Here is a 27,633-nt window from a genome sequence, read left to right on the forward strand (position 1 = left end):
AGTAAACATTAAAAAAATAAAAATTTAAACTTTGTAAATACTTTCATTTCTTAGTTTTAGTTTGTTTTCTTACCTATTTATCTCCAAAATTAAAAAAATTGTGCCCATTCCATCTTGGAATCTGTATATAGTTTTTCCGCTCCCTGCAGTGATATAGTGACATCACACTATAAGATGTCCATGAAGCTGACTGTAGGGACGGTGGATTATTTCCCTCCTCGTGCAGTAATGTACCGGTGTGTTTGGGTAGAGGTTATGGCGCGCTATGATGTTGAGGGTTCTTGAGCACGTGTATCACCATCATAATATTAATTGTCCCGAGCTCCTTTGTGTTAGAGTCAGGGCTCCGGCCCTACATGTGATTAATAGTGCCGAGCCTGGAAGAGCCCAGTGCTGAAATACCGCCATCCATCACTGACACACAAGTTACAATACTATTGTTCATGCATCAAAAAAAAGAAAATACACTATATAAGAGGGACGAGGGTCATTGTGAGCACAAAAACTTCATACGAGCTTGTAATGAGACCGATGACAAAATACAATGATCCTATGTGCAATGCCTAGTTTGCATTATATATGGAGAAAAACATTAAGAGTCAATTTAACCTTAAGATTGGTGAACGGGCTGTATGAAAATAATTTAAAAAAACAGTGCCACTTTTGCCCACAGGGTATATCTGGTATTGCGTTTCATCCTCACCCACTTGAATAGGGCTAAAATGCAGTGTCGTGCACAGATGTTTGGATAAGAGAGAAATGAATATAAGAGAGAAATGAATATTACTTAAAGGGAGACCCATCAGGTCGATATGGAACACTAGACCACCCGCAGGCCCTCATGGACTCGGGATTAATGTGTCCCATATAGACCTGTAGCAGGGTGATCCGTGCCTGTGTTAAAAAAGAGAAACCTTTATACTTACCTAGAGATGAGTCTGATGTGTCTCATTGGACTCCTTTCCTGTGCGTTTCACCAGCAAAGTCGAGGACTTGCACCCCGTCTTCATGTCATAGGCGCCCGTGGTCTGGCACTGAACTCGTCTGGTTTTACATAAGGACTGTGCCAGTGCTGGTAGAACATGTTTGTTTTTTATTGTGGGAACGGATGGCATTAAAAGAAGGCAATTTCGGACACTAAACCCTCATTTAGTGATTCAAATTTCCTTGATAGTTTCCCTTCAAAGGGATATTCCAAGACTGCCTTGACACCCAGCACCTCACCGATCAGCAACATTAGGACAAGCACTGCAGTCTCTTCATTGCTCATCTAGCATAGCACCGTGCAGTGTATTGTGGCTGTGCTTGGTATTGCAACTCCGCCTTATTCAATTGAAAAGGACACCTGTAGACTAGGGTTGAGATTTCAAGATCAACCTTAAAATCCGATTTCTGATCATTTTCCAACCGATCCCAATATCGATCGTGAAATTTGCTCGATCGCCGATCGAAATCCGATCTTTTCCGATCCCGATCGCTCAACCCTACTGTAGACCATTTGACAAATGAATATGACATCACTGGCCTGTGAAGAGGAGCACTGCTGGAGTCAGCTCATCTGTAGGAGTCTAGTTTTACTTCCACACTAGGACCAGTTTTACAGTAAGCAGGGACTGGGTGACTTTCAAGGGAAAAATATTCTAGGTTACGGGAATTAGATTTTTGTAGATGACAAATTGGTTCAGGGTTTTATTCAGATTGCTGCATTTAGAGTTGGGAAGGAATTTTTTCCCTGACACGGGGTAGATGGCATCAGCCTCATGGGGTTTTTATTACTTAGGATCAGCAGTGTAGGGTTATAGGTTGGATTTGATGGACCTGCATCTTCTTCCTATGTTATTTAGATTGTAGTAGCTTCTGGGAAACCCTCTCGACCACTTCTTAACATCTTCTTATTTCTCTTGTCTCAAGAACATACTCTGGGTTCACCTTCTAGATGATGGACATAAGGGCTTCCGACTGTAAACCATACATGGTTGTCACTACAGATGAGCGAGTAGTATTCAATCAAGTAGGTATTCAAAATATTCATACTCGATCGAATACTACTAGCTATTCGCAGTAAATATTCGATTCAGACCCAGCGTTGATTGGCCGAATGCTATACAGTGTACAGCATTCGGCCAATCAACGCTGGTTCTGCAGCAGGCTCGTCCTTGCTAGGAACTGGCAGCTTGGTGTTACGAGGGAGCTGAATTTTTCTCATAGGAATGAATTGACCAGCGTTGATTGGCCAGTGTACAGCATTCGGCCAATGAACGCTGGTTCTGCCAGAGGTTTCTCTGTGAGGAGGCGGAGTCTAAGATCGGACCACAGCAGTCTCCATTGTGGTCCAATCTTAGACTCCGCCTCCTCACAGACAAGTCTCTGGCAGAACCAGTGTTGATTGGCCGAATGCTATACACTGGCCAATCAACACTGGTCAATGCATTCCTATGACAAAAAAGTAAGCTTCCTCGTAACAGCAAGCTGCCAGCTCTCCCAACTAGCAAGGACAAGCCTGCTGCAGAACCAGCGTTGATTTGCCACAGGCTCATCCTTGCTAGTCAGGAGAGCTGGCAGCTTGCTGTTACGAGGGACCTTGCTTTTTATCAGTGCACCTGCAAGCGCTGTGCAGTTAAAGCACACGGCCCCCATAGACTATAATGAGGTCCGTGCGCTTTAACTGCACAGCGCTCCTCCTAAACACTCTCCTCCTGCTATTCGTGGACTTGGTGACTCTCCGTTAGTCGAATAGTGGTTTCCCCTGAAACGAGCATTTTTCCCATAGACTATAATGGGATTCGATATTCGATTGAGTAGTCGAATATTGAGGCTCTACTCGAAACGAATATCGAATCTCGAATATTTCACTGTTTTCTCATCTCTAGTTGTCATCATATTTCTATGCCTTAACCTCCATTTGAAAATCGATATATTGGTTTATGGGCGTTTTTGGTTTTTTAGTTGTGACTTCAATCGAACAATTTTTCATTCAACGTAAGTATATGGTACGTCTAAGTAGTGTTATATGAGACCAAGATTTGAGCTACAGTAATGGAAGAACTTTCCAAAAAGTTTCTTGTTCTCTTGTAATGACTTCAACTTTTGCTGCGTCTGGGGAAAAGGAAAAACAAAGTGTTTGTTAGAATTTCTCTTGACAAGCTATTTGTCATCCTATACATTTATTTCATTATCATCGCAGAACAAATAGGAGCCGGAGCTTATTTAATGGAGCAGTACATTAAAGTAAAATGCACTAGTTGTTCCATTAAATCAGAATGACACAGCCATTAGGTAGCTCAGACATATTACATTGTAATTAAATGAACTGTGGACCATTGATTTTCCCTTTTTTTTTTTTTTCGGGTTTTTGTTCTCGGCATACATTGATACAGTTCTGCCGGGGGGAGCAGTGGCACATGTCTCTCTATAATAACCATCTCTGTCTTGTTATTGTCCCTACATTCCTTATGATGGGGTTCCAGTCAGCAGGCGACGTGTGATTTTAGCAGGAAACCTCGATTCTCATGGTAGATTAGCTAGGCTTGTTTAACCAGAGGTGTTGTGACAGCTAGTAAATTTCCAAAGAGTAACAGGGACCTCGGGAAAAATGACATTGGTGTCAGTGTTTCTGTAAGACAGATATTTCAGTAATGTACATGGAAATGTGGGAGGTCTCAGGTTAGGTTCACATGGCGGACTTTGTGCCCGGACTAGGGTTGGGCGATTGAGCAGATTTCACGATCACGATCGGAATTCCAGCGGGATCGAGATCGGAGGTTATCTCAAGATCGGCTCAACCCTAAAAGTGACTTTTCCCATAGAGAAGCATTGACTAGGGTTGAGGATCGGGATCGGAAAAGATCCGATACCGGTCGGCAATCGAGCAAATTTCACGATCGCGATCGGAATTCCGACTCGATGTTTTCCAGTGGGATCGAGATCGGAGGTTATCTCAGGATCAGCTCAACCCTAAAAGTGACTTTTCCCATAGAGAAGCATTGACTAGGGTTGAGGATCGGAGAAGACCGGATTCCGATCGGCGATCGAGCAAATTTCACAATCAAGATTTGAGATTGGCTGGAAAATGATCGGAAATCGGATTTTAAAATCGATCTTGAAATCTCAAGATCGGCTCAACCCTAACCAGGACTCAAAATCTGTCATGGAAATCTTCCTGCTGGGGCAGGAATATTTCCAGCTACCATTCACTTCAATGGCAGATGAGCAAGTGCAATATCAACTATAGATCTGAGATATTTAAGGGATATGTGTAAACGCCAAGCTGGTGTCCGATGGGATCAGCCTGCAGGGAAACAGAGGACTGTGAAGTTGTAGTGTACGTAGCCAAGTGTAATGTAGCAGAGCTGAACTGATGTAGTGGGGAAGTAGGAAGTGGCAGATTGGAAGACACGAGGACTGGAAATACTTAATGTCGTGCAGCGGTGACGCTAAGTCGAGCACTCGGAGAGTCTGTGGTATAAGAAATGGACCAGTGGTTTAAAAACCAAAAAAAAAGTTGAACCAAGTGGGTCATTGGTACAAGAGGGTGGTCCAGAAGTATAGCAGTATTGAGTGTGTGTTGCAGCCGACTTGGTTAAGTGGTGTGGCAGAGTAGTAGAGTGGCCCAGTAGTATGCAGCCAAGCTGGTAAAGCAGAGTAGGCAGGGTGCCAAGGGAATATCAGGGACACAACCTGGGTAATCCGATGGTCTCCTGCCACCTGAGCTGGAGTTCACCCTTGGGGTGGGGTGGGGGGTGAAGTTTTAAGTGAGCACACGGTTTCTGTAGCACCTTCGTGCCTGCTGCAGACTGGGAAAAAGTTAGAGAAGAAAGAGGCAGCACAATGAATATCAGTCTGTATGTTAGGCTGTGTTCACACTGGTGTCATGGTTTGTATGTTTTCATTACTCATGATAAGTATGACATCCAGTGTGTAACAGATACTGACAGGTATCATTAAAGTAATTTAGGTTTGGCTAAGAATGTAACCTTCTTATAGAGCAAGGAGCTATTCCAAAATATGTACCCTCACCTCCCTACCACCAGTGATGGCAGTATCTCACGTTACCCTATTGTAGCACTTTTTATGGTGACCCTTGTATTGTGCTGGGGTCACATCACCCTCATTTAGTTAGAGAGATTGAATATGGGCCCTAGGTCAATGTATGTACTCATGTTAGGGCCATTAGTATATGCTATATAGCTCTACATATATGTATGTGTATATATTGTTCAATTACCATATGTATAGAAATCAGTAATGGTTTGGGTTTGAATAAGATAAATTATTGTGTTTTATTGATTTTTTTATTATTATTATTATTTTTTATTCAGGGTAAAGTTGCACAGACGGCGTGTATGTCAGCCTGCAAGCATCTCTCCACGTCGCTTACACAAATGCTACTGGACAGTGAGCTGAAGCAGATCAGTATGGGAGCCATCCAGCAATTCAACCTAGATGTTATCCAGTGTGAATGTGAGTATAATCGCAAGGAACATAGGTTCAACATTCACTTACTAAATACACGGCATGATTTTAATTAATATTAATCTACAGATATTTTCCAGTTTATGATACATTTAAAGAAATACTGTGAGCATCCTGCTCAGTCTTGCCACCGATTCCGTGTCTGATTCAGCCACGGGGTCCACAGCTTGAGGCTCCCTCCTGATTAGGCCCATCGGCATCCCATCGCAGCTAGACCAAGGGCAAAAGTGCCGGCAGCGGAAAATGTAGAGGAATTCCTCTTCATTTTCCGCCGTGTAAACATACCTTAAAGGGATCCTATCATTGGATACCCCTTTTTTTCTGACTAACACATAGGAATAGTCTTAATAAAGGCTATTCTTCTCTTAACTTTTAGATGTCTTCTCCCATCACCACCGTTCGGTAGAAATCCAGGTTTTCTTCGGTATGCAAATGAGTTCTCTTGCAGTACTGGGGGCAGTGCCCAATGCTCAAACAGCACTGGGGTCGTCCCCAATGCTGCGAGAAACAAATCTCCAGCTCCGCCTCCATCTTCGTCTGGAACGACCTCTCTCCGCGTCTTCTTCTGGCACTAGGTTCAAACCTCTACACATGCACAGTGTGCTCTGCCATTGGGCCTCGTAGAAGTTTGAACCCTGCGCCGGAAGAAGACACAGGGAGAAGCCGTTCCAGACGAAGATGGAGGCAACGCTGGAGATTTCTCTCGCAGCATTGAGGATGCCCCCAGTGCTGTTTGAGCGCTGGGGACTGCCCACAGTGCTGCGAGAGAACTCATTTGCATACCAAAGAAAACCTGGATTTCTACCGAACAGCAGCATGGAGAAGACATATAAAGGTAGGAGAAGAATAGCCTTTCTTAAGGCTATTCCTACGTGTTAGAAAAAAGCGTATCCAATGATAGGATCCCTTTAAGGGTGTTAAATAAAATATAGAAAAGTTCCGAAGATTCTTTGACAGGTGAAAAATTTTAAATTCAGAATGATAAAAAATGTAATAAAACAATCTGTATTTATTATTAAATCTTTTGCTGATATTACCAATATTGGAGTGCTTGGCCGCAGCGGCCGTGTGCTCAATGTGGCACTTCATTAGTCGCGGACCGTAAAGAAAGACTGGCAAAAAGATCACAGAGCGGGATCAGAGTGGGGTTTAAGAGTAGTATTTGAGTACTATTAGTTGTCTGGCCAGTAAATGTTATAAAAAGAAAAGACATTGTTTGCAAAGCATTCTATCATTTTATATTTTGGCCAGTCATCCTTCTTATAGGGGACCTTATACCACCTCCACCAAGGGCAACTCTTTACATCCTTTAATAGGCTCCTCTGCACTGATTCTGGATTTTTTTCTCTAGCCTCTGCCATTCCTGAGCACCAAATATGCTATTTAGTTTCTCTACTGTCAGGTGGGCGGTCTCTGTCGGTCTGTCCCAGCCCACATGACAGCAGAGAACCTGATTAGTATAATGAATTTGGATTGCTCAGGAATGGCGGGGGCTAGAAAAAAAAATTTCAGCTGCTCTAAAATCAGTAGAACAGGACCTAGTGAAGGATCCAAAGAGTTTCCTCTGACGGCAGTGGTGACTGGCCGAAATATAAACTGATAGAATGCTTTACCTGTCCCTACACATGGAATTGGGAATAGGGTTTCCATGGCAGTAACCAAAACAAAAAAAAAACAATTTCCTCTTGGTACTACTTTTGGGTGTCACTGGACTCAAGAGAAAAGTTGGTGTAAGAAATGAAGAGGAAGACGGAGTTCAATTGAGGAGATGTAAACCAGAGTCTGCCGTTTGAGAAAAAGAAAAATTCCAGGTTTTGAGTTGGCGTCATTAAATAGTACACGAACATCAATTAAAAATCCATAATTGGAACTGGCAAATAGAAAGAAGAGGGTAAAATGGGCAGACACGTTGGACAGTTTAGGACTGAAAAGGAGTATCATGGACGATTGAGGGTCACAATGTTTCCGGCTTACTTCTCTCTAGCTCCCGGGGTGTCACGCATGCTCTCTGAGGATCAGTGCCTAACTGCACGTGACTCCAGCCAATGTCTAAGTACCCCAGGCTTCTTAAAGAGGACCTAGCCTCCACTGTTCCTGAGCAATCCTCTTCCCTTATTGCTCTAGGCCTGAACAAATCCATAATCTAAATCTCTATGTGACCCAGAGGGTCCCTGTCTTCTCTTAGACATCTGAGAAGAGGAGAACATACATAAGATGGAATGCAAACAGAAGTGTCGAGAAGAGTAGAGCTTCGATGCATTCTGTATTGGGATTCTGTGCAAAATAATGAATTAGAAACTCTCTTATATAACCTATAACATGTGATTGGTGCTAATATGGATCCAGACTATGCTTCACCTCTATGCAAAGACTATGGCAAATCTAGAGTACCGTCCTAATGACCCATCACCACCACAACAACAACATATCCATTCCTAAACCTGTCACAGATGAGAAATTTCTTAGTAATTCCAAACGTTTGCATGTTACTTTATACACTCTCAATGCTTTTGGTTTACCCCATTTTTTTGCCCGTCTTATGTACTATTTGGGGATCACCTTGGTGTACTGAGTTACAAGGGCAACATCTGCATTGAGTTTGTATATTCTCCCTGTGAATAGATGGCTTTCCTCCGAGCTCTGCAGATTCTCGACACATATCAAAACCCTAGTGAGAGGTCAATGGGCGTCTATGAATATTGGGCTAGATGTCAGGCGCTTGTCATAAGTGTGCACATTCCAGGATCTCATCTCAGACCTATTGAAGGTGACATAGGTATATTATTTATGTAGCACGCTTCTGCTACTGCCTGTTCTACAAATCTGTAGGTTGTATACTAATAGTTGTTGTAACACTGTGTGTCATTGTGTGTATTCTCCAAGGGAACGCTGCTCCTGTCATGCTAATCCATAGTAGACGTGTCAGATTTTCTCCAAGCATCACACTAATGAATGATGCCACTAAGGAAATGTAGATATAGTATATGGGACAGCCAAGGGAGTATCGTCATCTGTACGCTCCAAAGCCTCCCCAACAGTGCCATCGGCCCGTCATGATATCAACACGTTGTGTGCCCTCATTAGACATATGTTTCCAGACAGACTGGCGACTCTTGTGGTCAACGTTTGGGGTTAGAGGCCATGGCGAGTGGGTGGAATAGGTATTTACTGAGCATTCAACAAATATTTAGGATTTTTGTCCTATATGGTTACCCATGAAGGTCAGAAAGTTTGCATCTTGACTGATGACCGGAATTACACGTGTATTAAGAACAATTTCATAGAAGTGCTAAGAAATTTGGTTTAAGAATTCTCCAAAGGTGCTGGAATCTGAATCCTGCACCAGTATTATGTCACACAATGCGAAGAAGTCAAACTAAGACAGTTTCTAATATAGTTGGGAAAAATTTACTGTCCAAGATGCCTCCAGACTTCTTAAGAGGTCTTCACTGACTGTGTGTGTGTCAAAAGAACCCCCTTTTGACATAACCTAGGTCAGGGGTCTCCAATTCAGCCAGGTAAATGGGCTGCAAATAAAAAAAAAATTTTGAAGTTGACCGGCCGTGTTCTTTTCACATTCGATAGAGTAAAAAATTATTGGTAATCAATTTTACATCTGATCTACTATAATAATATCAATAGGTTTACACTTACTGGACTTGTGCAAATCCCCATAGAAATATAGTGAGTCTGTCCTCAAATATAGCTGCCTCCATAGCATTGCAGTGCCCCCATAGGCATACATAGTGGCTCTGCCCTTATATACAGTCTGCGGCCCCCATAGGTATACATAGTGGCTCTGCCCTTATATACAGTCTGCGGCCCCCACAGGCATACATAGTATACATACATCCCCCTCTCCATACTCTCCTACCACCAATGATCCAGCAATGCAGTTCCAGTTTGACGTCCTTAAGATGCGTTGGCGTGCTCCACCTTTGTCCTGCTCTCTGCAATCTCAAGAATGGCTGAGAAGCTCCGATGCCCTGTGGGCCGTAGAGCCTTAAGAGGCTGCATGCGGCCCAAGTACAGGTATTTGAGACCCCTTCAATAGGGGGTATACACTGGAGAATATCCACAATGTATTCCTTTGTTAGAGTTACTACGTAAGATTGCCATGTTGCTCTGTGACTCTTTCACCCATGTCAGCGAATGGAGTTGCATTGCGACCCCAAGGGTGCGGTGATTGCTCATTCATCGAACATTGCTCAACCTTTTGGTGACAGCCTTGGATCCCACTCACTAACCTGAATCTTTGGTTGCGTGACGGTAGATGCGAACAAAGTCGCCGTGTGGCGCTAGCCTAAATGTAACCAAGGACAACATTTGTTCATTCTTTGTGGTACAGATTTGTGACACATTTCAGAAACTTATTAAGAGGTCAGTGGACACTCGGGTCCTCTAGTTGGATGTTCTTTGTAACCTCTCGGGCTAATAGATGAAGGATATCCTTCAATTATAAAGGTACAGGACCCAACTATTTTTGATATTTCCATGGAAGTCAAGGAAGACTGCTTTGCCTCTACAGAAATCTCTATTTGTGAGACCTTGGTTCTCAAGATAGTTGCAGGACACATCTAAGCTAAGCTGGGAATACACCTTTAACTCATAAAACTCTAAGAGTATGTAAAAAAAAAAAAAAAAAGGTTTCTAAGCCAGACAACTCCTTCCATCAGTCTATCCATGTGACACGGTATTTTAATGAGAAGAGAAGAAACAGTGCGTACTACTTACAAAGAATATAGTGAGCCAAGACGAAGCGTCTTTATAGGACACGGCCAATAAATGTAACGTTGCAGGCAATCAACATCTCTGCCTTGTATGCCTAGTCAACATGTGACGGCTTTATACTGCCGCTTCATTAAAACATAAAAAAAATCCATCTTACGAAGCGCTAATTGACACATGACGGATTGTCGATGGCCATATGGACCATTCTGAAGCTCCGAGACAAATAACATCTTTCAATATCAGCAATATGTTTCAATAATTGCAGTTAATTGAGAATACGGAGGCTCCTGCTGATCTCTGTACCTCGAAATGACTTTCCGATGGAGAACGTTTACATGTTATCCCATCGTCTTACCCGAGGACAAGAAGAACGTGGTAACAAAATGCAAGAAGATCTCGGCATTGTTCTAATGACAGTTCATTGTGCATAGGAGCAGATCCGGATCTAAAAGCTGCTTTTATTGTTGGATTTCATTCATAAGGTCTGTCAGGCACATTCTGTGCATCCCTGTGTTCCTCGTGATTTATAACCTTTCTCATCGGCCTCCTCCAGCTTTTCTCCTTTGACATTTTGGGATTAATGGCTACAATGGTGACAGTTCCATTAGCACTCAGAGTGTGCAAATAACTCACAAATGGCAGGTAGCTTCCTACTGTATTGATAAATGGGTTTTTAGGTTTTACAGACGCAGGAGGGGAGGTGCGTTCTACAACATCCTACATTTTAATGTGCAGGCTTTAATGACCGCGCAACTGTTTTTTTTCTATTGTTATTTTTTAGTTCCGAAAGGGAATCTGAAGTTAATATGTGATGACTACAAGCCCTTAGATATTATCAGGGTGCCATGCCCGTACCGTCACATCTCCAAGCATTCCTGTAGACATCAGCCGAGCGTTCTAAGAGAATTCTTTTTATAGCTTCCACCACATTTTGCTGTATTTACACCACAGCAAATGCACAATCATAACTCACAAGGTATAGTGCACTATGTATTAATAGTAATTTTCTGTATCATACGTTACCGTCTCCGCCAATTCCTGCTTTAATAGGTGTCACGCCTGATTCTGGTGCAGTTGGAACTTTTTCTCTAGCCCCCGCCATTCCTGAGCAATTGATTAAGTTAAGTTTTGGTGCGTAATATGCTATATTGGATCTCTATTGTCAAGTGGGCAGTGTCAGGCAACAGCGAACAAGGGGTGTCTTAGCTCTCTCATACTGCCCAGTCAGAACCCGGAATCAAGGCCCCATTGCTATGGCTTGTAGTAGAAACTGTGCCACACTTGTCCACAAACTGTGTATGGTATTGTACCTCAAGTGACGGGGATGGACAAGAGACAGAAAGGATGCCCCATTTTTATAACACTGGACAATCCCTTTAATGGTCGCATTAGAGAAATGCTTGCCAAATGGGAACAGCCAAATATCTGCTTTGTAAATGGGGCCTATCTACTCTTTCCAGTCCAATGATGCCAGGTGTAGGATTGGACATGATGGACTCGATCATGCCTAATCCTTTGTTCCTCCTGGGGATGAGATGCTGCCGGAGGTGTATGGCAGCAGCTAACTCTCCTGATCCCACGCGTTTCGATAGATGGAACAGCTGTCAGTCAACCACTATTGAAAGTCCTTGTTTCAGAGCGTGAGTAGAGTAAACTGTGTATTGTTCTAGCTACAGTACATCACATTGACCGATTAAAGTCTACGTGAACACGCACGTGTCTTCTCTGACGGAACTCTGCATCCAATCCGATAAACGGTAACGCATGTCCTGTTCTTGTCCATTTTCACAGACCAGACTTGGATGGTACATAGATGGCATCTGGGTGCCCTCTTCTTCAGGGAGCAAAAAAATGTGAATGACCACAAGCCCTAAGATTGGGCTAAGTACCTGGTACCCAGCACGAGTCATTCTCTGCTAGAAAGAGTATGACATTTGGTTTGGCCAAACAGCCACTTAAGGCCCATTCGCACATTTTGGATTTGACCTGGGTCCAATAATAGTGTATTGTTTTTGTTTTTTTACCACATTCACATGCATCAGGAAAAATCTGCAATGTTTTTGACCATGGTGCAGAAAAAAACGAATCATCCCCAAGAAGACTGAGCATGGATTACATCCTTAATAGAAACCCTCGGACTACATGTCAAAGGCAAATCTGTGAGTTGTGAACATACCCCACTCTTAGGAGTCCATATGGGGGCCCATGGATGGGTCACAAAATGATATCTTTTTATTACACGCGGTTTCTTCTTTTATACACTTTTTATGATTCAGAAGCTTGGATGCACCAGAGGAAAGATTCTCCAGCATTATGTGCTCAAAGTCTAGTGAAAATGACATTCTCTCCCGATTTCTGTATTTATGAGGACTTGCGAAGAAGCAAAGTACAATGCATGAGTGCATTACACATTATAAGTCAAAGCACGGCGAGAAAATATGACACTCCAAACTGGAAGCCATGATTTATGGTGTGTTGTGATGGCATTCATAAGGGCAGGTGTGTAATGTGAAGAATAAATTAGGCCCGGCCATCTGTACAGGAGCGATCACATGATTAGTCCCTCCCCAGGGTAGGATATAAGGCAGATAGGATGCACTTTTGTCTTTCTCATGTCCCGTAAAACTTGGTTCCTCCTCTGTTTACTACTGCTGTGCTCCTCTGCAGTGGTTTATTATTGCCAGCGAGGACAGATCTGACAGCTCCGCAGTATGGAGCCAGCGGGTGCCGCATGTCCGTGTGCCGTTGTTTTTCATTCATAAACTTGGAAGTGATCCTGAGATATTTATTGTTACAAGACGCTATCGGTGCAGAAGACTAGAAAACACTATTGACAAGGGCAATGGGAACGCCCAGAAAAAAAATCTAGAAATAATAGAAGAACTGCACAATGCATTGTTATAAGGAAACATCTGCAGGAGTGTTATTTCATTTCCTAAAACAGAAGGGATCATAGGGTCCCTATTAAAGAGGACCTTTCGCCACCTCCACCAACTACAACACTTTCAATCCTTCAATAGGCGCCGCTCCACTAATTCTGGCACACTCGTAATTTTTTCCCTAGCCCACTCCGTTCCTGAGAAATCCGTACTGAAATCCGTATGCTAATTAGGCTCTCTAGAGTCAGGTGGGCAGTCCTAGGCTGAAACATACAGACAAGGTCCGCCCACTTGACAGTAGAGAGCATTATAAGAATATTGTGTGCTGATACTAGCTGCACTGTTTGCTCGGGATTGGTGGAGGCTGGACAAAAGATTCCAACTGTGCCGGAATCAATGGAGAGGAGTCTACTTAAATGGTGGAGTTAGTTTAGGTGGTGAAAGACCCTCATTAAACATCTTGGAGCCAGCCCCATCCCATCTGGCCAGTCCCATCTACCTCCCACCAGCCCCCAGTCATATTGAGTACGGTGTTTAAGTCTCTAGGGCGAATTACGTTCATTTAGAATACCTTAGACCGCATAGGCAATTAGCAAGGGCCTAAGGGCAACACGGTAGCTCAATGGTTAGCACTGCAGCCTTGCAGCGCTGGAGTCCTAGAGTTCGAATCCCGCCAGGAACAACATCTGCAAGGACTTTGCAGGGATTTCCAACCAATTCTACAAAGACATACTGATAGGAAAATGGAAAAAAATGTACATTGTGATCCCTTAATGGGGCTCACAATCTACATAAAAAAACAACCTAGCAAGGGTCTACAGTAAGGAAAGAGCATAGCATCTCCATGGCTGACAACTCTTCCTGGGCATGACCCTGAGTATAAGCTCAAAAGGGTAGAGGAGAGGAAGGTGCAGGCAGATGCTCATGGTATCTCCTGGATAGAACAAAGGATCGGACATGGAAAAATTCTAAATGTGCCAAGGGGTAAAGAAGAAAGAAAAAAAAAAAAAAAAAAGCAACCAGGAAAAACGTAAAAAAAAATTATACTTGGACTGTATCCAAAACTGAAATGGTTGCTTAGCCAAGTCCTTATAATGGATCAATTTCTGACACAAAACCCTCTACACTAGTCATAGATGGGTAATATTGTGGGGCACATTCTGTACAAGGTCCTTTCTTGCCCCACATTCTCTGTTGTGTGCCTTCCTTGCCACTTTTGGGGAATGTGGGCATAGTGGGTCAAAGAGAGGGTCAAGCACTCCTCGACCTGAAATACTCACTATAATTCAAGCCAGTTTTTAGATGTGTGAGTTCCTGATGGTTATTGATTTCCATTCTGTTGTATGGGCTGGAACCTCTTCATAAATCCGGGGCCTTGTGCCTGTTGGGCCCTTTAGTAAGACTGGCGTAGCTGATGCCAGTCTTAATAAATTGGCCCTACTGTCTTATACCAATAAAAAACCAATGGAATGGTACACATCACCATTGTGAACTATTTTATAGACTCACAGTAGACACACTAGGTGAAAAGTAGATATCGGCCAATTATTACAACATTTGATGGTGAAACAAAGTAGCAGTGAACACTCCCATCTGGGTTTTATGGCCAATTCTACATTTGACAGATATTACAATTTGGGTAATCCAAGCAGATATATACATATAACTTCCCATTAAAGTTCTTTCTCCTACAGAATCTCCAATGAAGAATGGCCGTCTCCAGACGTGCCTATGGTGACCTCCACTTTAGATGTAGAGAATAGCATTCCATGTTGGTGCTTAGAGGCTTACACTTGATGTGTGCACGCTAAGCTCGCTCCCACCTCTAAGACTTTCCTTTTTAATGGCTGTCTCACCAGAGGTAGACTTTTCCGTGGAGCAGACGCTATAACAAAAGCAGATGTTTAAAATATGTTGACAGCTTTGGAATTAGTATCATTCAGAATCCTCCTATAATCGCTCCCCCCGGGGCATTGGTAAGCTCTCTCCATGATCATAGCGTGTTGCATGTTTTCAGCTTAAGGCAGAGAAGCTCTTGAAAACGTAATGTAATTGAGAGAAAAAAGGTGCGTGGCTGACATGTTAAGAATACAGATTTAAGACGGTATGAATAGTAATTGTTGGGAATTTAACAAGCGGCTCGCAACAAAAGAACTTATAAAGATGTAACATGTAAAGTGCTTTTTATGAAATATTGTAAATAATGTTACAATGATCGTTAATGGTTTTATACCTTAAGGGTTTGCTACCTTAAGTCATCTCACCTTTGCTCCATGGACTTGACTCGACTTGTGTTCACAGGCAGAGCTGGTTACGTGCTCAAGGACTCACTTACTCAAGTGCATTTGCCTTCCTTACTCCCTCCCTGACTATTACTCCTTGTGGCTGTATATTTGTTCTTGTTTGTATTGGTGCTGAGTTTTAATAATGGACGTGAATTGAGATACAAAATTTTCAGCTATTTTCCTTAAGGCCCCTTTACGCATCCCACCTTTTAACTATAAAACGTGCTAACAACATGGCGGTGGAGTTGGTAGACTTGACCTCTTACATTAGGTTCACACTAGCATTCAGGTATCCATTAGAGATGAGCGAGTAGTATTCGATCGAGTAGGTATTCGATCGAATACTACGGTATTCGAAATACTCGTACTCGATCGAACACTACTAGATGTTCGAAGTTAGGATTCGATGCAGAACCAGCGTTGATTGGCAGAATGCTATACATTGCCAATCAACGCTGGTTCTTCTCTTATTTTTAGAAGTCTTCTCCCTGCGCAGCGTCCCCGCGTCCTCTTCCGGCTCTGAATTCACTCGGCTTAGGCATCGGGCCTGGGCAGAGCCGACTGCGCATGCCCGCGCATGCGCAGTCGGCTCTGCCTAGGCCCGATGCCTAGCAGAGTGAATTCAAGGCCAGAAGAGGACGCGGGGACGCTGCGCAGTGAGAAGAATCCAGCCCGATCCTCACTCATGGACTTGGTAAGTAGAATTTGATCGAATGTTGCGTACCCCTGAAACGAGCATTTCCCCCCATAGACTATAATGGGGTTCAAAACCCGTTCGAACAGTTGAACATTGTGCGGCTGTTCGAATCGGATTTCGAACCCCAAACATTTTAGTGTTCGCTCATCTCTAGTATCCATTCTTCAGGGGGAAATCGGAAACCCTATTAGCTTAAAAAATAGTTACTTACAGACCCCATAGACTATAATGGGGTCCACCGGGTTTCCTATGGGAGCAAACTATACATCTAATTATATATAGGATATAATTAATTGTATAATATATAATAATTATCCATTTTATTGTGGAGCTGGAGTCGAAGTCAGTTACTATGTACTTTTGCTTTTTCAGTGTTTGCAAGCTCGGACCCTGTTCCCGGATTCCAGGAAGATACACTGCAGTTGGCATTCATTGACCTCAGACAAGTAAGATGTCTTTTTTGTTGTATTTCTTGGTAATCTATCCATCTGTAATATTGTATTAAGGAAAACCTTGTGGATCCATCCCATATGGTCAATGACCAGGCCAGAAGTGAAGCAGTTCAGGTGACCACCACAGTCAATCACTGGCATCAGTGTTCACATGTACTGGTGCCATCATTGTTATTACATGACGGTGCCCAACATGTGACCATCAAGGCCAGTGATAGACAACAGTAGTCACCCGAGTCATTGCACTTCCAGCCTGTACAGAATTCCGAACAGGAACCTGATACCAGAATGTAGGAGAGTATTGCTTCCTTTTTTATTGTCTCCTTCTTTTTTATTATTTTAACCCAACTTTTTGAGTTTGTCTGGAAACCCCTATCCAGGGTGATGGCTCGCATAGCAGTTCCACATATAATTGTGACTAATACCCGTCTCACCTGCGACATCTTGTATCCATTGGCTGGCCATGGGTGGGTGGGGTACACGGCATGGTGGCTGCTGTATGAGTTGTCGCCCTCATACTGGTGATAATTGGGGATCACGTATATACAGGCAGCTGTATCCAATGTTACATACAGGGAGATAGTATCCATACCTGGAAGGATCAGTCCGGTCCTCAGTAGACACCTTTGGTTTGTGCAGCCTTCATTAATTTAGCAAGCATTGTCTAGATATAAGTGAGTATAAGTTGTTCAGTAAGATGAAAGTGTTCAGCTCTTAAAATACCTTTTCTGTTAGGAAACAGAGTGCTTATTCCTGTCAGTCATACTCTGTGAGTAATGCAGTGATTGTTTTGTGTGGTGGTGGGTGATAACCTGAGGGAGGGTCCGCAGCTGCACACTTATGGAGACACCGGGTTGTCATGTCTGCTGCTTCAGATATGGCCGGGATTTCCATCCCCGGTGAGACTGGCAGAGCTGCTGTATTCAGTGCCTGGACACATGACCGCTGCAGTGCGCTGACCAAGGGGAAAAGAAATACCGTAAAACATTTGGGATAGAAGCCGTGTGTTCACGTACACAAGGGAGAATTTGCTTCTATGTACGTCAGTATTAGGTTATTGACCTCCTCTAGTGATGGATCAAACACTTGAATACATACAGGTTACACAGCTATAACTGCTAGAATTTTTAGAAGGCTGCGGTCACATGTAGATTTATTTTTATTTACTTAATTAAAGGGGCTCTATCACTGGGAAAAGTCATTTTTAATTAATCACATGCTTGCATAGCCTTTAGAAAGTCTATTCCACACCTACCTTTAGTATGTAGATTGCCTCAGTGGTTTCTGAATAAGTCCGTTTTTTATTCATATGCTAATGAGCTTCCAGCCAGCACAGGAAGTTCCCAGCAGCACTGGTCCCTGTTATTATCTCCTCTGTGTGTGTGCAAACAGGAAACTGAGTCATCAGCAGCAGCAGCAGCCTTCCATAGGAAACAACAGGAGAGGTGTGCATGATCTATCGTGCACCAGTCTAATTAGCGTATGAATAAAAACAGACTTAGGGGGCATTCACACGGAGTAACTCTGGGTGTGTATCACAGCCGTACACGCCGGTGTTACGGCAGACTGCCGAACACTTCCCATTCACTTCAATGGGAGCGCTCGAAAACGCCGCTGTTACTAGCGCTCCCATTGAAGTGAATGGGAAGTGTTCGGCAGTCTGTCGTAACGCCGGCTTGTACAGCTGTGATACACGCCCGGCGTTACTCCGTGTGAATGCCCCCTTATTCAGAAACCAGAGGCAATTTACATACTAAAGGTAAGTGTGGAATAGCCTTCATAAAGCCTATGCAACGATGGGATTAGTTAAAAATGACTTTTCCCAATGATAGAGCCCCTTTAAATGTATTGTGGACTAAAAATCATTTTTATCATAGGCTCAGTCACCATCGCCTCTATTTCCTCTTCTGAACAACCATCTAAGCTGATTTATGACCAAACAAAGCTCAGCTCATTGTACTTCTCCTTTTTTTCCTTAAATTTTTCAGATAGGAAGGTGGAAAAGTATATAAAACCTTCAATAAACTTGGCACATTTCCTTGCCCATTAAAAAAAAATGGACTCCTATCATAATGGACATGCATGGACCCTAACTGATGTTGATGTTCCTGTTTTTTTAACTGATCCATTTAATGGACCAATAAAAAAAAACCAGACACATTAGTATCGGTTAGTGCCCATTTTTATGCTGTCCATTTTTTGCTTTTTTTTTGTATTTGGATATTAAAGATGTTGAACCGTCCACAAGCGTTTAATTTACTTAACTTTTGTTGAATATTTTATTGTGTTTCAGTTTATAATTTATTATTTAGATTTCTCTTTAATATTTTTGTACCTTTTAACAAAGACTGATGGAAAATGAGTCTGAGAATCTTTCTGTGTGTATGGGGTCAATCCTGTGAAGTTTGGATGATACTGGTAATGTTCTCCAGTGAATATACCGGTTACCAGCGATCCTTCTTTTAGGGAGAGAAATTGACACCACATCTCTGAAAAAAAACATAGCTTTGCAAACACTTAGGTTACATCATTAAGAGCCTCTCGGGCTTTACCGGGTCTGATGTCAGGGTTAGCGAAATTATTTTTCTCCCCTGAGCCTTGTAGTCCGAAATGAGAAACTCGATTTAGAGGAAAACCTTGCAGAAAGGTTACAGTTTCCAAAATGGATCAAGAAGTAAGAATGGGGGCAACTAAACCCAAATACAACCCTATGTATACATACCTATGTTCTTGTTGGTCTTGTTACAGGTCAAATAAATTATATATTTTTTTAGTACAGTGAAGTTGTAGGTTTGTGCCCTGATACCTCACAATGGCTTGTTTGTTAACACTGTTGTCTTCCAAGATTCCTATCTTTGGTTTATACCATGGCCACTGAGTTTACTCCAAAACTGTACAGTTGCCTTCCATGCATTTATTCACGGCCGCAAACTAGCACGGCGCATACGATCCCCGCTCCCATTGAAATCAATGGGAGCGTGTACGGCACGCAAAGGGTCCCGCGGCGTACACGTGCCACATCACGCGGCACGTTACACCGTGTGAACGAGGCCTATTATAAGTGTGTGTCTGGAAAATTGGTGTGAACTCCAAGGTGGACAGGAGCCCGTGTGAGTGTCTTTGCTGCAAAATATATATATTGAAGAGGACCTGTAACCAATTCCATCAACTAACACTCTGCTATAGGTGCCACTCCACTGATTCTTGATCAGTTTGAATTTTGTTCCTGGCCCACACCATTCCTGAGCAATCAGTGTTCTTAGTTTCAGCCCCAATATTCTAATTAGGCTCTCTACTGTCACGTGTGTGGTCCTCGACTCTCTGCTGGAACCCAGCACCACCTACCTGACAGTTGAGTGCCTGTTTAGCATATTGGGTGCTGAAAATTGCTCTGGAACAGTAAGGGCTAGAGAAGAAATTCCAACGCCATCTGAATCAGTAGAGGGGCGCCTAATGAAGTATGCAAAGAAATGGAAGTGATGAAAGGTGCTCTTTAGGGAGGGTTCACATGGTGTAACGTGCCGCGTGATGTGGCACGTCTACGCTGCGGGACCCTTTGCGGGCCGTACACGCTCCCATTGATTTCAATGGGAGCGGAGATTGTATGCGCCGCGATAGTTTGCAGCCGTGATTTTGCGGTTGTGATTTTGATTTCACCGTGTGAACTCACCCTTACAGTGATATTCCCAGCTCACAGAGTCACCAGGTTGTGTTATCACTTTAAGATTTGTGCTTTTACTTCTGGGACACCTTCTGGAGCCGCTTCATTGTTTTTCCTGCTGCAGTACTTTTAGCTACCTGGTTGTATAGGGAACCATGGCACAGCTCCATTCACCTGGACACTGGGCAGGAAAAACCCTGTAGTGACCACAACATTCATTCAACATTGTGTCCCGGGGAGGGTCCCAGAGGTCAGAAACCCACTGATCATAAAATGAAGGCATATCCTAATAATATGGCATTACTTTATGATATGGGAATACTCCTTTAATATAATGTTTTCTATTATACCTTGAGTTTTAGTTCCTTGCCACGTCCTGTAGCTCTGCTGCTTGTCAATGGGAAAGCTTTGAGGACAAATCTTTTCTGATCATGTCCTGCTCACACAGGTGCACGGTTCGGTATAGTATAGCAGAACTCTTTAAGGATGAGGCTACACATTGCGGACAAGCTACATTTTTGTGAGCCAAAGCCAGGAGTGGATTGAGCAGAAGGGAAAACTATAAAAGTTTCCTTTATAGTCCCAGTTCCTTTTTTGGTTAAAATAAAACGCGAAAAAATCTGCAAGAAAAAAATGTAGCTTTCCTGCAACTTGTGACCACACCTGTCCACGGATTGTGTCTGCCATTGCAGCTAAGTCAAGTAAATGTAGGTGAGCTGCACTACCACATACAGCCTTTGGAGAGGTGTGGTGCTGTTTTGTTTTGTTTTTTGTTTTTTTGAGAATAACTCAAACAATTTCAAACCATTGATCATAAGCTGAGTAGTGAGAAGAACTTTTCTTCTCGTGGACAAACCTCTATCCTGATCATGTGATGGACATACAGGCGCACAACAGAGATCTAAAAGCAGAAGTTACCCAATGCCACCGTGGTAGAACCGTCCCCTGTAGTGGTGATGTCGGGGAACTGCAGCTCTGCTCATTCACTTGAATAATAGCAGATCTTCTTCCATCGGTAGATCGTGTATACAACATCAAGCAGACGGATTAGCTGATCAGTACAAGTTCCAGATATTGGACCCACACGGATCAGATACTGGATAGGTCATCAATATTCAATACCTTTGGGTCGTGGAGAACCCCATGCACCTGTATGACCATTATATTACCTGGAAACATTTTCATCCAGTGGGAGTAGAACAAAGAAAATAGACATCTTGCAATCCATGATAAATTGATACAGAAACTATATTGGAACATTCTATAACTCGTCCTTATACAAGGAATAACCTTGATATGCTGACACCAGAATGTCCTATTAACTGTTATGTGAACTCCCACCATGCCCTGCTCTCTGCTACCAGGAAACCATCAGAATTCTTGCAAAGTGTGGAATGTTCCCAAAGTTCCTCTCTATAGAAATATCTGCCCGCCATGGAAATGTGGAATGCTGTGTTGTTGTTGGGATCATCGCTGTGGATGTGACATTGATAAGATCTCCGTATCATTATGCCATTTCAGCACACAGGCGCTTTCTGTTTGTTTTCGTGTGACACACTCACAGTAATACACTGAATGACAGCTTTTTCTTCAAGTGTTTGTTGGAAAGTAACTGAGCCTTTTTCTTTTTGTGAAATTCCTCGGAAAGGTCAAGCTTCTGTTTTTTAGGCTAAAATGTGATACTCTTGCGTGGTTCTAGCATGTGAAACATAAGGAAGTGGGTCCAGTAGCTGAGGGTTTACCTGCCCACCCGGGCAGCGCCCCCGGGTCAAGCCCCTGATGTGTCCTGCTTTGCTCCGAGGAGCTGATGACAGGTAGAGTCTGATACCAATGAGTGTCTGAGCATCCAGGAGGTTTGGGACTCTAGCAGACACCACAGCTCCATGTCAGATCAGCAGGATCGCCCTTCATTTTCTGAAAAATACTTGACCTGTAAATGGAACAGTTTGAGCTCCCTGCCAATCATCTACTAGTTAATGGAAGCCAGTTATCTCAACAACCCGACTTACGTTGGTGCTTGTAACACGGGGTGAGGGCAATGGACTATTCTGTTTTTCAAAAATGTGCACTTTTTGAAAGTAAGATACTTTGCAAAGCTTTACATTATTCTACGTCCTATCAGCCGGTCGCACTGTATATAAACCAGTGCTCTGTTTTGGAGAATGACGTCATCAGTGCATCATTACATCACCACTGCATGAAATATTGCTGGCCCTCCGCTGTTGTTAATGTTTTATTAACATTTTAAAAAACAATAACAATAATATCAACGATTATCACATTAGATGATGCAGCGCCCCTTAGAAGATGACAATTATGACTTTAGGAGGCAAAAAACAAACAACACCGAGCCGATCCTCGTGTATTACCACTGGAAGAAAATGTGGTTTAAATGTAGAGACAAGTGCTTGCTCACCTGGGTGGGTTGTGAGGAAGTCACAACAACCCAAATAACCTTGAGAGCAAGCAAGTCCAGGGTATGTAGAATAAGGTGGAGGGCAGCAGCTGCAGGACACGGAACGGGAACGTACAACGAAAAATTGAGGCCGGCCTGATACAATGCTCAGCCTGAAGAACAGCACTCACCCAGAAGATGACAGAAATTTCTTTAATAACAAATGGAACAGCACAACGCGTTTCGGACATATGGTAGTCCTTCCTCAAGTGCACAGTGACTGGCCTGGATAGCTCCAAACATTTTTTTAATTATGACCTTAGGTGATGCAGCACCCCGTAGAAGATTACAGCTATGACATTAAGGGACGCAGAAACCCTTAAAAGATGTAGAAGATTACAGCTATGACATTAGGTGGTGCAGCACACTATAGAAGACGACAATTATGACATTAAGTGGCGCAGCACCCTGTACAAGATGACAATTATGACATTTGGTTCTGGAGCACCCCATAGAAGATGACAATTATGACATTTGGTGATGCGGCACCTCGTAGAAGATGACATTTATGACATTAGGTGATGCATCACCCTGTAGAAGACGACAATTATGACATTAGGTTCTGGAGCACCCCATAGAAGATGATAATTATGACATTTGGTTGATGCAGAACCCTATAGAAGATGACCGTTATCACATTAGGTGAAGCAGCGCCCCGTAGAAGATGACAATTATCACACTCAAATATTTGTTGTTTTTAACAAAAAAATGGAAAGTGTTCCCTTGTTGGCTGGAGTCACAATGTCATTGTGCAGCAAAGGCCACTATTTATCCAGCGTATTTGCCCCCTATGACATGTCCTGATCAAAACCCTATATCGCACCGATTTCTCTTAGCATGTCTTGGAAAGTTTGGGATCATTCACATGGCCATTGCAAATGTATTGATCATTCGACTGAGCACTACTATAGTCTCATCTGGATATTGTCACATACCATATAGAAAAGGGGCATGTCCATAGCTTAGTTTTGCACTGAAATAAGTCAGTCATCCAGCTGCTCTATAAATATGTCACAAGTTGGAGTACCTGTACCCAGGACCAGTGCTGGTAGCGGCAGATCGGAGCTACTTTCTTAATTTAAAGGAGTTTCCAAGACTATATATTGAAGACCTAGCCTAAGGATAGTTTATCGGTATGAAATTGGTGGGGTCAGACGCTCAACACTTTTTGTATTTACTTGAATGGGATCTAAGTTGCAGTACCCCAGCATGGCCACTACATAGTACTGTCTGCTTCCAGCTCTGTATACTGTGCAGATAGCAGGTGATCGGTGTTGGGTCCCCATCGATCTCTTATTGATGACCTACCCTTCAATATCATGTCCATATGCAAAGTTCCTCTATCCCTCTTCTGTTAAAGAACTATAGAACTATAGGTGCTACCATATAGTAAAAAAGGAATTTGTAAGATAGATAGATAGACAGATATGAGTTGGATGGATAGATAGATATGGGATGGATAGATAGATATGAGATGGATAGATAGATAGATAGATAGATAGATAGATAGATAGATAGATAGATAGATAGATATGAGATGGATAGATATGAGATAGATAGATAGATAGATAGATAGATAGATAGATAGATAGATAGATAGATAGATAGATAGATATGGGATAGATATGAGATAGATACAGTCCTATGAAAAAGTTTGGGCACCCCTATTAATCTTAATCATTTTTAGTTCTAGATATTTTGGTGTTTATAACAGCCATTTCAGTTTGATATATCTAATAACTGCTGGACACAGTAATATTTCAGGATTGAAATGAGGTTTATTGTACTAACAGAAAATGTGCAATATGCATTAAACCAAAATTTGACCGGTGCAAAAGTATGGGCACCTCAACAGAAAAGTGACATTAATATTTAGTAGATCCTCCTTTTGCAAAGATAACAGCCTCTAGTCGCTTCCTGTAGATTTTAATCAGTTCCTGGATCCTGGATAAAGGTATTTTGGACAAACAATTCAAGTTCAGTTAAGTTAGATGGTCGCCGAGCATGGACAGCCCGCTTCAAATCATCCCACAGATGTTCAATGATATTCAGGTCTGGGGACTGGGATGGCCATTCCAGAACATTGTAATTGTTCCTCTGCATGAATGCCTGAGGATTTGGAGCGGTGTTTTGGATCATTGTCTTGCTGAAATATCCATCCCCGGAGTAACTTCAACTTCGTCACTGATTCTTGAACATTATTCTCAAGAATCTGCTGATACTGAGTGGAATCCATGCGACCCTCAACTTTAACAAGATTCCCGGTGCCGGCATTGGCCACACAGCCCCAAAGCATAATGGAACCTCCACCAAATTTTACAGTGGGTAGCAAGTGTTTTTCTTGGAATGCTGTTTCTTTTTGGACGCCATGCATAACGCCTTTTTTTTATAACCAAACAACTCAATTTTTGTTTCCAAAATGAAGCTGCCTTGTCCAAATGTGCTTTTTCATACCTCAGGCAACTCTATTTGTGGCGTACGTGCAGAAACGGCTTCTTTCTCATCACTCTCCCATACAGCTTCTATTTGTGCAAAGTGCGCTGTATAGTTGACCGATGCACAGTGACACCATCTGCAGCAAGATGATGCTGCAGCTCTTTGGAGGTGGTCTGTGGATTGTCCTTGACTGTTCTCACCATTCTTCTTCTCTGCCTTTCTGATATTTTTCTTGGCCTGCCACTTCTGGGCTTAACAAGAACTGTCCCTGTGGTCTTCCATTTCCTTACTATGTTCCTCACAGTGGAAACTGACAGGTTAAATCTCTGAGACAACGTTTTGTATCCTTCCCCTGAACAACTATGTTGAACAATCTTTGTTTTCAGATCATTTGAGAGCGGGCTGTCCATGTTCGGCGACCATCTAACTTAACTGAACTTGAATTGTTTTGTAGAAAGAAATGGTCCAAAATACCTTCATCCAGGATCCAGGGACTGATTAAAAGCTACAGGAAGCGACTAGAGGCTGTTATCTTTGCAAAAGGAGGATCTACTAAATATTAATGTCACTTTTCTGTTGAGGTGCCCATATTTTTGCACCTGTCAAATTTTGGTTTAATGCATATTGCGCATTTTCTGTTAGTACAATAAACCTCATTTCAATCCTGAAATATTACTGTGTCCATCAGTTATTAGATATATCAAACTGAAATGGCTGTTGCAAACACCAAAATATTTAGAACTAAAAATGATTAAGATTAATAGGGGTGTCCAAACTTTTTCATAGGACTGTAGATAGATAGATAGATAGATAGATAGATAGATAGATAGATAGATAGATAGATATGGGATGGATAGATAGATATGAGATGGATGGATGGATAGATAGATAGATAGATAGATAGATAGATAGATAGATAGATAGATATGGGATGGATGGATAGATATGAGATAGATAGATAGATAGATATGGGATAGATAGATATGAGATGGATAGATAGATATGAGATGGATGGATAGATAGGAGATAGATAGATAGATAGATAGATAGATAGATAGATAAATAGATAGATAGATAGATATGAGATGGATGGATAGATAGATATGAGATGGATGATAGATAGATAAGATAAGATAATCCTTTAATAGTCCCACAGTGGGGAAATTTCAGAAAGATAGATAGATAGATAGATATGAGATGGATGGATAGATAGATATGAGATGGATGATAGATAAGATAAGATAAGATAAGATAATCCTTTAATAGTCCCACAGTGGGGAAATTTCAGAAAGATAGATAGATAGATAGATAGATAGATAGATAGATATGAGATGGATAGATATGAGATGGATAGATAGATAGATAGATAGATAGATAGATAGATAGATAGATAGATGGAACCAGTAAAGTACTTGTTCCAAAGTCAATTAAAAAAAAAAATTGCAGCCCTCCAAAAATTCATATAAAGAGGTGCTGGAGTTTTCTTCTTTTGTAGATAAATATCAGCTAGGTATTAGATAGATGCCCGCAGATGGACAGATTTGAGTTATATCGATTGATATAGCTATTGACAGATACATCGCTATATATAAAATGAATAGATAGAATAAAAGCTATAAGTTTTCTAAGAAAATATTCTTGTTATTAATAGAAGAATCTTTGTTCTTCTATTATCATATCTGTGTGGAGAGTCGTGACATAACAAGGTTATCACTTTCAGGAAATAATTGCTCTTAGATCCTTGTGATCTCTCGTAGAATGTTCCGTCACCTTTGATATTCCATTCACCTTCTTTTTTTTAATGCTGTTTCCATAAATAAATCATCTGAAGAAAATTCCTTCTTCTGCGATCATCTGAGGAGCTAAGCAAGGAAATCCTTTTTTTTTTTTTTTTCCTTCCTTATTTCTTAGAGCGCAGACTATCTGAAAGTGTTTTCTTTTGCCCTAATCTCTACATTTGGAAATAATCCCCAGCATTTCAAGCTTCCAGCTGCTGCCCTCGGAAAATGAGTATTTGTTCTGGGGAGCCTTTCACATCTTCTGGTGCTAAGGTCAATGTACGAACCTTAACACATTTGAGAAGTTGTAATTGATCTCAGGAGATGGCTTGAGTTCCAAGGAATGTTTGCCGGCCATTGCTCCACTTGGATTTCCTTCCCAATTAGTGCTCTTTCTTCACACCTTCTTCAAGAAACCAAGAAATTGTAGTAGCCTACAGATTTTCCTGATCTGACTTAATAGGTGCGATTCTGCTCCACGTGTTTATTTTAGATTTTACCAATAAGGAGCTGACTTACACAAAGATCGAGAAGATTGGGACACTGGTCCACGACTAGCTGTACTCCCAAACACCTGGAGACCATCTGCTGCACCGCACTTACTCCTACACGCCAAGTCTACAAATTTTTGCAATATTGGGACAAATTTCTTCAGGGAATATAATATCACGTCCAACATCCATCACTATCTATGGCTAGCGCAATAAAGATTTGGGGTGGCTGTAATGTCCCTGGAATTTGTTGAGGACTTTTTAGGGGACATCTGTATTAGGACATCTCTTAGGTG

At 42.2% G+C, this 27,633-nt stretch overlaps 1 protein-coding gene across 4 annotated transcripts in view; it reads left to right on the forward strand.

The window, feature by feature from the left end:
• Window positions 1-27,633, forward strand: part of EXOC6 (exocyst complex component 6) — a 154,345-nt gene that overhangs the window by 100,939 nt on the left and 25,773 nt on the right. For all 4 annotated transcript variants that reach the window (XM_075258751.1, XM_075258753.1, XM_075258752.1 and 1 more), the window contains 2 exons: window positions 5,319-5,460; window positions 16,437-16,510. In XM_075258751.1, the coding sequence (XP_075114852.1) occupies window positions 5,319-5,460; window positions 16,437-16,510 (216 nt within the window). The remainder of the gene's footprint in view (window positions 1-5,318; window positions 5,461-16,436; window positions 16,511-27,633) is intronic.

Source organism: Leptodactylus fuscus, chromosome 10, assembly GCF_031893055.1.
Source record: "Leptodactylus fuscus isolate aLepFus1 chromosome 10, aLepFus1.hap2, whole genome shotgun sequence".
NCBI lineage: Eukaryota > Metazoa > Chordata > Amphibia > Anura > Leptodactylidae > Leptodactylus > Leptodactylus fuscus.